Below are 12026 nucleotides of genomic sequence, written 5' to 3'. Positions count from 1 at the left end.
AGGCGTTTAGGTTCAAGTTCATTGATTAAACCACGAAACGGGGAATGTAACTCCTCCCCCTCCCTCCCCTCCCATTCCCCGCTCGAGTAGGATGGTGGTTCAATATAGAATAGATAGCATCAGAAGCCAGAAAGATATGTTAAGCAGCTAAAAAATGAATTTCAAGGGAAAGAGCGATGCATCTCCTTCCCTCCTTCTCGCTCAAGTGGATGTCAAGGAATCTGAACTTGACCTGTGAAGTTTTATCTGATTTGAACGAACAGTTGGGATGATAGAAGAAAAGAACTGAAACAGGTAACGTTAGATAAAAACATTCAAAGATGACTGGATCTTTATTTTTCCACTTAGCACTGCTTTTACGTCCGTGAAGTGCAAGGTGGGAATTTTGACCACTACCGTGATGAATATCGCTGGCGCTAGGAGTACGGACCAAGCCAAATCACTGTCGATTTGTCTTTGTTGTTGTTTTTTTTTTTACCACACGGCTATCGACGTCAAGGAGAACGATTCTTTCAGTGCGTGGCCGTTGCGTGACACGTTGACGTTAGCAGCGTTTTCTGTACTCCTCTCGACAATGGCAAATTGGCCAATCAGATTAAATTACTACCAGATCTGTTCTCCCAACATTGAAAGCGAGTTATTACATCGGTAACCGTAAGAAAGTGCGGTATATCGCTTGCATGAAAGTACCCCAAATTCATCTTTCCTTTGTATAACTGCCATGTTTTTAGAGTGATTAAACTGGGTGCAAATTGAAAGTTTGCCCAATATGTCTACGCTGGGGAATTTAAAGGTCACGATGAGGTTTATTGGGGAGGCAGCGGGCAAATGGTTTGATTTTGTTTTTATTTTTTTGGATCATTTCTTTATGCCCAAAAATGGAGATATTGGTTTAAATATCATTTGCATCAGGTCTTATGAAAATGAAATTACTAACTTCATTTATTATTTTTACTTAAGAAAACCAAATGCAGCCCACCATATGATAGAGCTTAAATGTTTTCAAAGACTTTTTGGAAACAAAGTGACTTTCTCCTTAGCTATACATCTTAACTACCCACATTTCAAAAGCAATCTAATTGTTTCTTTTAAGATCAACGAACCTTCATTAAAAATTCAAACGTTTCAACAACATTCTACAATAGGTTATGCGGTGACTAGTTAATTAAACCTGAAAAATTGCCTTGTTCTGCAATAATTTTCCAATGGAATTATGTCCGATTACTGAATTTTACAATAGCTGTGTGGGCTTAAGGACATAAAACCACGCTTACTTCAACAAGTAGACCTAATACGTGAGGTAATATCGAATACGTTTACAAAACAAACACCTACAGTTTTTATAAATTTCGGAAAAACAAAGTCGTCATTACGCTAGCAACCAGAGAATTGCGAAATACTTGTTAATTCATGTTAGACTTGATGTGTTCCAATTTTCTTTAAGGCAAACGTCAAACTGACTTAATATATATCATTGTAAAAACGTAGCTCGGTACGAACTTCAAACATTGACTTTGTTTTCAAGTCACTTTCTTTGCTTCTATCTGATACTGTTCTTTGACCTTTCTTTGTATTCATTTTTTAAATTATAGCTTGATGTAATTACTCCACCATCACTTTGATAGGCTGAAACGAAGATCAACAAATTTGGTTTCCTATCGCTGAAATATTTAGAGATTTAAACTGCTTCATCTAACATACCAGCCAAATGCAAAAGCCATGGAAAGCTCCATTCAAGTGAGACACCCGGTCGGATAAAGCTCTTTTGACTTCAGCTCACAGAACATCCTAATGCTCTTTATTGTTTGACTTGACAGGTATTCATGACTCTTCTTTGGGGTTTAATTGGACTTGCGTGGATTTACTCGCCATCATTGTGTGTTGAAGGTAAAAGTACTGAAACAGCATTCAGTTTTTATCCTAAAATCTTTAGATACGATAATAAAACTCTTAATCTGAAGTAACTTTATTAGGATCTAGTCACAGCTAACGTGTCAAAGAATATTGGCGAGCAATCTTGGCATAAGAAAGGGATAAAATTCATATTCTCTGAGGTACAAAAGAATTTAAATCTGGCCAGGTCCTCAGTTAGAGCAGACGAATGAAAGACGGCAAGCGAAAACCGATGTTAGAAATATTTTGATCAAGAAGAGAATTGAAATTTTCACATGTTGAAAAATATTAGTTTTTAAGCTTTTACCAGTCAAGATGACTGAATCTCACTTTTTATAGTATTTTGATAAACCTAACAGCCGCTTGCAGAGCTATTCATATCCATCACCTGCTACCTATAAATAGCGCTAAGTCTTGTTGAAAATCGCCAGTTTTTCAAATGTCATTTCACTCGACTGATGCAAAACATTCAGACGCGAATCCTTTCGGTGAAAGTAAATCAATCACTCAATAAATTAATCAGTCAATAAACGGAAATGAAAAAATTAAAAAAAAAAAAACTTTCTGACGGAGCTTCTGCGTATAAAATCCAAAGCTTGCCAAGCGCATGCGAATGGAGTCAATACATACTGATTTATGAATTTGTGATATCGCCTATCCTTCAACCGCTGACTTTATTCTGTTTACCAGAAAAACAAAATACTCTTTAATGGTGAGAAGTGATTCGAGATGATTCCATAGGATGTTTAGGTTATTTTAAGCAACGGACCGTAATAAATGCATATCATGTGGATCGCATATAAGATGTAAACAGTCTAACCTCGATTATTCGGACTCGTTGGGAATAGACGAAGTAGTTGCGATAATCGAGGGTCTGGATAATCGAGAATATGAATTTTAATGAAGTACAAAACTGATTTAATTAAGAAAGCGACATTTAATCCTGAAACAAAAAATTTACTGATCATTTTGAAAAAAGATTTGGTTTGACATCTTCAATGTCGCCTATGAATATCTCTACACGTGTGTATTAACAATTAAAATTAACGAAAAATGTTCTTACATTGGCCTAAAATGTTGAAGTAAGTCAGTTTGTCTTAAAGGAGAACATCGCTTTTCAACGCTGTAGTTTTAAAAAGAATATGGTTACAGATGTTAATTATGGTTAATAAATATTCATAAAAAACTGGGGCAAGAGAAAAAGTCCGAACAATTGAGAAATCCGGGCAATCGAGGTCTGGATAATCGAGGATCAACTGTACCGAGAGGATAACTCGGTCGTCGTTTTTCGAAAGTTGAGACATTTTAACTGGCTGGTAAGTTCCAGCTGAGCTTTGTAAACTTCACAAATCTCACATATAAAATTTCGGTTAATGAAAGTGAGTACCAGATTGACAAAACGGAGCTGCGCTATCTTGTTTACTTATCAGTTAAGTCTTTTCTAAACTGAAATTATTTTAGTTGATCTCGTTTGATTTGTAAAAAAAATTAGTTTAATTTTGAAAAGAAGTTGGTTCAATTTGAACTGTTTATGGATTCTGTTAGAGATCAGAATGACAGAAATGAGACGATTGCCAGGGTTCTTACAAGTTTGGGCAAGATCTCGGGTTAAACCAACACTGTTCTGACAGAGAGCCTCAGTCTCAAACGCGCTCTACAGTGATGAAGCACATGGGAATGTACGGAAATCTTTCTGGAACTCAAGTTTAGATTTATTTGTTATAACTTAAACTATGCAATTTCCAAAAAAAAACCCTGTTTGAACTGGTCTGTAAAGCAAATTTATCATCATTTGATATCACTCAAGAGAAAACTGCTTTTTTTCTGTACTTCATTCGCCGACATTCACGAGAAGCTTCGAAAGAAAGTTTCGAACTTAGAAATTTACTTCATCCAACATTCTTCTCAGCTAAAGAATAAGGCATCTCACGAGTGATTTTTACATAAGCCTTGCATGCTGCTTATAGATGTTTTGCTCGAGAATGAACTGATACGCAGAAAACGTAAAGTCCCTTTGACCAGCAGATTTCGTGGAACTCGTGATTGGTAATTTTTAGATCCTTCCAGAAATTACAAAAACAGAAATGAAATCAATGATCTCAAATTAACTTAAGATGTCTTCATACGGGAAGAAAACTCAAATGCAGAGCTAGAGGTGGATAAATCTGCTTGCAAGATCTTCAACTGCTCCTATTCTTTTTTTTTGCAGGAAATCCATGCGAAGGGACTTACAAGTTCTTGAATGAAAGTGATCGTTCAGGGCTGATAAAATCAGACTTGAGTAAATGTGATGGCACTGACCTACATGGAAAGTGGGGCTGGTTCCGTGTTTCTGGAGATGCAGGGAATGCCCTGGCGTCCAACGTCCCTCCGTCGGGTACTTGCGGTACAGAAATTCGAGCTTACCTTGAAGATGCTCATCCGTCATTCGGAGTCGGCAAACTTACTCTTACGTTCTGTACAGCCACAAAATCTAAGAGTTGCCAAGCAAAAAGGGACCTTGAAGTAATAAACTGCGGTGAATTCTACTTGTACAATCTATTCAAGTTCAAGGAAAACTGCAAGTCTAAGTATTGGCGTTACTGTACGAATGGTATAGGTAAGTTTCTCTGTCCTGTATATTGGATGAGATGTCAACTTGATAAGCTAACACGCTTTTGTGGCATAGTTAATATTTGTGGTATTTTTATTTGTACTTTGAAGCGTGAGGACTGATTCGCATCGCTAGTTGAGTGACCTTATTTCAATAATCCCAGCAAAAAATAATAGCCAAGAAACCATAATTTGTCTCCCGATGTAGAATGCTTGGAGAGTTCTGGTCGACGAGTATAAACAAGAACGTAAGCGAAAATCATGTAGTGTTAGGCTTCTGGAATATTTCTCAGTGAAAACAAAATGCTTTTCTGAGCGAGAGAAATGATTTGCGAATCGTTTAGCTATTTATTACATCCATTTTGAAATCACTGGTGTTCCCTCTAATCTGATTGGCTCTAATTGATGCGCACCATATTTTGTTCTAAATCGCATTATTGTACGCTTGACTGAGTTTTTTACAAATGAGGTTAAAGTCTTTCTGTTTTGTGTACAAAATGAGATGTAAAAGCATTTCTGGTTCCACTTTTTATTTAAAAACCGGCTCAGTACTGCATCAATAAAATATTTGAATTGACTACGTCCTGTATTTGGGCGATTTCAAAATCGATGTAATAAAGTAGTAATTGAACTGAGTGGAGTGCAATTTTGGTCTGAAATCATACTTGTGATTTTATATCGAACTCGCATTGCGCGTTTGTTCGATTTTGAAATCACGCGTATGTCCAAATTGCACTCCACTCAGTTGAATTACCATTATTTATCCCAACTGCTATAATGATAGACTCGTGACATAACGCAAGGTGTATCGTTTTCATTGAAATATACCGGTAATCCAATTTTCATCGTTAACTCGTGATTTCCGTGATAATTATGGCCTTTTTTGCATTAATATCAATTGGCTCTTAAATTTAATTCAGTGCTTAAAAAAAACAAAACTCCTCTCTTTTTCAGCGGACGACAAATGCACTGGGGATAAATGTGCGAACGGGAAACGATGCGTTTTGAAGGATAATGGAAACCAACATGAATGTGTGGACGGTAAAATATATTACTGCTTTGATTGTGCTTTATGATCTATCAAATACTTTTGCTAGCACGCGATTGGTTTAAGAGCATCACGTGACCTAATATTTCTTAATTAAAACGGGGTATTATACATGAGACTTACAAATGGACATCTGATAGGTCGAGGACATTTAGTCAATATACAGCAGCATGTGAAGTTGACACGACAACCCAACATCTGCATGCGGTAGATATTGGGTTAACATGTCAAGTTCAAATCCTGCCTAGTTTCTCAGCTCCTCGTCCATATATTGTTGTCAAACTTTAACAGAAGTGGCCAAACGCTTTGCCTCTTTTTCCTAGTAGGAATAGAAAGTTTTGATGGAGAAAAAATAGATGGCATTAACGGACATTGTCTGGTCCACCCTCTCTATTCCAACCTTACGCTTGAATAGCATGGCATATTTAACGACCAAGTTCTTTTATGGACCAAGTAGAAGTCGAGGTCCATAAAAAGGGAAAAAAGGAGGCTAATACTCAGCCATCTTTACCGAACAAGCTTGGTCAATAAATGATTTATTGTATAGCAAAATGATAGTGTTGAGCGTTTTATGCCTGAACCTCGTTGCTCGGAAGATTGGGCGACCACCTCCCCTTTCATCGACAATAAATAAATTATTACCGATCAAAATGTGAATGCTACACTGCATAACAGCGCTTTATCGAGAATGAAGACTTGTTTACATCGAGAAACGCGAAAGTAGAGCAACTGCTTTTGTAGCACAATAAAACCACGAGATTTGTTACTTTTTTCTTTGTTTTGACTGGCCTCTGCCACTTTTTGCGACTCTATCGCCGAAGTTGTACAAAAACTACAACCTTTGTATATCTGCTCCAGGTAATTTTTTTTCCTCGCGCGAGATCAGGGCGAGTAGGATGAGCCCATCTTGCTCACTCGGGTAGCCATTCCATAATAAATCGATATATGTCAGCTAGACTAATCCTTTGTAATGGCTTTCAATTTGTTTTATTAAAGCTCCTTCGTCAGGGACTCAGCCCCAAATGATGCCTCCCGCGGAGGATCCTTTATCTTCTAATCCTTGTTTGAATGGTAGCACCTGCAATAACAACTCTGATCCTTATACCTGCCTGTTTGGATATTCTGGCGACAACTGCCACATAAACAATTATGAAGGTAAAATTCTGAGAATTAAGAGCACAGCCGTGCAAGAATCAAACAAAATCGCAATTCTTCGGCAAAGCTGAAATTAAAAAAAATCAAATTCACTCGTCTTTTGCCTACAGATAGCCTTTAGCAAGTATATGAATGCCATGTGTTTTTTTCCTTGAAATATGTTTTAATTCGAGAGAAAAACGATGAAAGCCGTTTTCAACTTAGACACAATTTTGGCGATCCTAAACACTTGCAAAATGGGTTGAAATTAGTCATTATTCACTTGAATCGCTTGTCAAAACTGCTGCGCCAGAAAAAGCCGTCACATTTCCAATTGGTTGTAAAACTTGCTATGGTCTAAACACCATGATTTCATAAACATCAGGTTCATCTGAGTATTCAAGAGAAGTAAAGAAGTTATGGCTCTCCCATGCTTCGTAAAACTGTAGGCGAAAATAAACGATGATTTGCCTCTGTTAGAATTTCGTAGGATCAAGAATAACAATACCCGAGTTAAGGATCTTTCAAAATATGTAAAGTTTACTTTGGGGAAATTAATGTGGAATTTTTAAGAATTTGTTGAAAATCGTCAACAAAATACTTAAAATCACGTCATGTTGTGAATGAGTGACCATTAACAAAAACAAAATCGTTTTTGTTTTACAAATCTTGGCAAATAAAAAAGTAGAAAGAGCAATGCAAATATACTGACCTAAACTTGGATATGATATTCTCGAATTTTCGAAGTGCTTTATTTTACCGTTTGTTTAATTTCATTTGTGAGGTTTATCATGAACAGAGAAGCCCGTCGCTGCAGCCACGATTAAAACCGGCTTAGTTTTCGACGAATTCTTCGTAGCACCTTTTTAACATTTGTACTCTTTATACTATTAATACACATTTTACTGAAAATTCTGAAGGATACCGTACGAGGGCTGACGATAAAGCCAACTAGTTCAAACATGTGTTGGATCACATTTTATCAAACGTTGTTAGCTTATCGAGCAGGATTGGTAATCGAGTACGACAAATGCAGATCGAACAAATGTGATCCCATGTGCTCCCATGCATTTTATAGTGAATCCGTTTACAGACTATGCGCAAATTACGATTGATCTCGCTTGCAAAGCAACACAACATTTGTATTTCAGGCTGAGAAAGAGTTCGTGGATAAAGTACTCCCAGTGGCCAAGACTGGGTCTTTTTGCCATAAGTCTCTCTTTTTGCCATAAGTCTCTTCTCAGCATGGGCCACTGGCTCCCATCTCTAGGCTGGGTGTGAGTCCTTGTCCACACCCTTGTTCACAAAGTACATCTGCAGGTTCTGCAGGGTTCAATCCCTTTGGCTCTGTAGCTGGTGTAACAAAGTGCTTGGCATGCTGAATGTTTCGCATGTATTGCACGCCCTGAGGTGACTTTAACTGGACTTGATCCCCATGACGTGCTATTACCTGGCATGGCTCTTTCTCGTAATGTGGTGAAAATTTATTCTCCTTCCTCTTCTCCAGTAACACAAAATCTCCTTTTCCTGTGCATTTCTCTGCTGCCTGATGCCTCTTGTCGGCATGGTCAGCCCCAACCTGCTTTTTTTCTGAATCGCGATCCCTGGCCTGCTGATATCCTGGGTCCTCAGATTCCTCTAGATCAGTAACCTCTGGCAACTTAGTAGACAATTTCCTCCCGAGTAACAGTTCTGCTGGGCTCTGGCCAACTGTTACGTGCGGGGTGGAATGGTAGGCCAGAAGATACTTATTCAACTCTAGTCTCCAGTCTCTCTTCTCAGCATGGGCCACTCTCACTGTTTTCAAGTGGGAACGATTTTGTCTTTGGACTTCCCCATCCGCCCTAGGCCATAGTGGTGTGGTCAATCTATGCTCGCTGCCCATTTCATTCAAGTATTCTTCCATTTCTGTGCACACTAGATTGGGTCCGTTGTCCGTTCTCAGGGTATTAGGTACCCCATATCTGGAGAACTGTTTATCTAAACACTTGATTATCGTCTCAGAAGCGGTAGATTTAATGATGTCAACTTCCACCCATCGGCTGAAGTAATCCACTATGACCAGCAGATATTCTCCTGTTGGCATAGGCCCAAGTAAGTCTAGTCTTAGATCATGCCATGGCCTCTCTGGCATCCTGGTTATTTTCACAGGCGGAGTAAATGTCTTCTTTGTGACCAGTTGGCACCCGTAACATTCACGGCACTTCAGTTCCACAGCCTTATCAACTCCTGGCCACCACACTTTAGAACTGAGTCTCTCCTTCATTTTGACGATTCCCTGGTGACCTTCGTGAGCAAGTTCCAAAACCCTTAATCTCAGCACTTTGGGTATCAAAATTCGTGTTCCACGTAGTATAACTTGACCAATGAACGTCAATTCGTTGCGCACCATCAAAAATGACCGTGGGCCCTCCTCCCAATTTCCACTAACAAGGAAATTACGCACTGCTTGTAACTCTTCATCCTCTGCAGAAGCACTCTCTATCTCCTGGATTTTAATGGCTACGGGGACTGCTTTAAGAGCAACCATCCGAACATGTTTATCGTCATAACGACATTTTTCTGACGCTTGGACTTTGTCAGACGTGACAGGGCATCAGCAATTTTATCTCGTGATGCGACGCAACATACCTTGTAACTATATGGTTGCAATAGCAACACCCAGCGTTCAATGCGTGCTGATGGCCTGGATCCTCTAGAGTAAATCACCTTCAAGGCCTCATGATCTGTCACCAAGTCAAAGGTCTGCAAGCCGTACAAGTATTGGTTGAACCGTTCGCACGCCCACACTAGTCCGAGCGCTTCTTTTTCTGTCTGACTGTATCTCCTTTCTACACTGCTAAGGCTCCTGCTGGCGTAACAGATGGCTCTGCCCACACCATTCTTCTCCTGGACTAGCACTGCACCTAGTCCCACCGGACTTGCATCAGCTATCACTCGAGTATGTGCCTCTTTGTCAAAGTATGCCAGAACAGGTGCCTTGGCTAACTGCTGTTTCAGTTCCTAAAATGACGCTTCATGCTCACTGTCCCATAAAAAGGGTACTCCCTGCTTAGAGATCGCTCGTAGAGGTTCTGCAATGGTGGCAAAGTTGGGAATAAAACGTACATTGAAGCCGACCATCCCCAGGAAGCTCCTAACCTCTGTTGGTGTGGTTGGGCGGCTTGATTCAAGTAAAGCACGGACTTTCTCTTCTGTTGGACCGATACAGTACCTTGACACTAGAAGTCCCATGAAGACTACTTTCTCCATCCTGAATTGACACTTCTGAGGGTTGAGGGTAAGATTCCTCTCCCCTAATCGCTGCAATACTTTATGAAGATGCCTGTCATGCTCCTCGTTATTCTTGCCATGCACTATCAAGTCATCGGCAATGTTCTGAAACCCACCGATATCAGAGACAACCTGGCTTATTATCTGCTGATACTTCTCAGGTGCTGACTTTACTCCGAAACTCAGCCTCTTGTATCTGAATAACCCATCATGTGTGGCAAATGTGGTTATATCTCTGGAGTCCTCATCTAGTTCAATCTAGTGGAATCCTAGATAAAGATCCAATTTTGAAAACACTGCGGTAAATGGTTTGAACCCGGGGGTAACATGTGAAGGTGTAGTCTGATCGTCCGGGTGAGTGTAGTCCTGAGAAGGACTGTTGTCGGTGGCAGTGACTGACGTTTCGACAACCTGTGCGGAAGTCATCATCAGACTTGACTCTGATGATGACTTCCGCACAGGTTGTCGAAACGTCAGCCACTGCCACCGACAACAGTCCTTCTCAGGACTACACTCACCCGGACGATCAGACTACACCTTCATTTCAAAACACTGTACTGCCATTGAGATTTTTCAACGCCTAGTCCACCGTCGGGATGGGTATCCTTTCATGAATGATAGCTGCATTTGCCTTCCTCATATCTACGCACAGCCGGATATCCCCTGATGCCTTTGGCGCAGTCACCACAGGACTAACCCATGACGTCGGCCCATTTACTCGCTCCACTATATCCTTAGCAATGTGGTCCTGAAATTTCGCAGTTACTTTCTCTCGCAGTGCGAGTGGGACACGCCTCGGTTTCTGAGCTACTGGTGTCACCTTTGAGTCGACGTGTAGTTTCAGTTTGTAGTCTTTCAGCTTGCCGACGCCAACAGACACTGTTGGATACTTAGCCTGAAGAACTGGGGCTAAGTTCCCGCCAACGACATTGCACTCTACAAATTCACTGCTGACGCTCGAACTAATACGAAGCAGACCCAGAGCTTGTGAAGTTTCGTGGCCCAGCAGACACCTTCCACTCTTAGTGACTACCAAATGCAAACCTATCCTCTTATCACCTGCCGAGATCTCAACTTTAACCTGGCAAATCACTTCCAACCCCCTTCCGCTATATGCATACAGCCGCTTGTGGCAATCCTCCATCTTCGCGTTAAGGCCTCGGGCCTTAATTTCTTCATATTCTTCCATTCCTATGAGGTTACTTACTAACCCTGAGTCAATGAGTACTCTTGTTGCAATGCCATTAATATTCACTTCCAGCAATGCTTCTTTAAGACGGGTTGCATTGCATGTTTCTCCTTGATTCTCCGTAACTGCAAATGCAAAAGCATAGTTCTCTTCTCTGTCAGATGCGTTCTGATCGCCCACGAAGTTAACATTGAGATACAATGAAATATATGAAGTTCATATATTTTCAACTGCGGTATTAGATACATATGATGTACGATCCTCGCAGTAGATAGCGCTATTCAAGCAATAGCGAAAATCAGACCTGAAAAAAATCAGGCCTGTGCGGGACTCGAACCACTGACCTCTGCGATACTAGTGCAGCGCTCTACCAATTGAGCTAACAAGCCAACTGGGAGCAGGCCGTTAAGTTGATTCGTAATAAACCCGTGAAAGTGATAAATGAGATACAATGAAATATATGAAGTTCATATATTTTGAACTGCGGTATTAGATACATATAATGTACGATCGTCGCAGTAGAAAGCGCTATTTAAGCAATAGCGAAAATCAGACCTGAAAAAAATCAGGCCTGTACGGGATTCAAACCACTGACCTCTGCGATACTAGTGCATCCTGTACAGGCCTGATTTTTTTCAGGTCTGATTTTTGTTATTGCTTAAATACCGCTATCTACTGGGTGGATCGTACATCATATGTATCTTATACCGCAGTTCAAAATATATAAACTTCATATATTTCATTGTATCTCATTTATCACTTTCACGGGTTTATTACGAATCAACTTAACGGCCTGCTCCCAGTTGGCTTGTTAGCTCAATTGGTAGAGCGCTGCACTAGTATCGCAGAGGTCAGTGGTTCGAGTCCCGTACATGCCTGATTTTTTTCAGGTCTGAT

The 12026-nt window shown here is 40.2% G+C and overlaps 1 protein-coding gene across 2 annotated transcripts in view; it reads left to right on the top strand.

Annotated features, from left to right (window-relative positions):
- Positions 1 to 1671: 1671 nt before the first annotated feature.
- LOC111338862 (uncharacterized) overlaps positions 1672 to 12026 on the top strand; it is a 42541-nt gene continuing 32186 nt past the window's right edge. For both annotated transcript variants that reach the window (XM_088759807.1, XM_088759806.1), the window contains exons 1-5: positions 1672 to 1737; positions 1818 to 1887; positions 4103 to 4492; positions 5440 to 5526; positions 6530 to 6688. In XM_088759807.1, coding sequence (XP_088615933.1) covers positions 1720 to 1737; positions 1818 to 1887; positions 4103 to 4492; positions 5440 to 5526; positions 6530 to 6688 — 724 coding nt within the window. In that variant the 5' untranslated portion in view covers positions 1672 to 1719. The remainder of the gene's footprint in view (positions 1738 to 1817; positions 1888 to 4102; positions 4493 to 5439; positions 5527 to 6529; positions 6689 to 12026) is intronic.

This window comes from Stylophora pistillata, chromosome 5 (assembly GCF_964205215.1).
Source record: "Stylophora pistillata chromosome 5, jaStyPist1.2, whole genome shotgun sequence".
NCBI classification, from domain to species: Eukaryota; Metazoa; Cnidaria; class Anthozoa; order Scleractinia; family Pocilloporidae; genus Stylophora; species Stylophora pistillata.
Note: the sequence above shows the minus strand (reverse complement) of the source record. Positions and strands in the feature narration are given on the sequence as shown.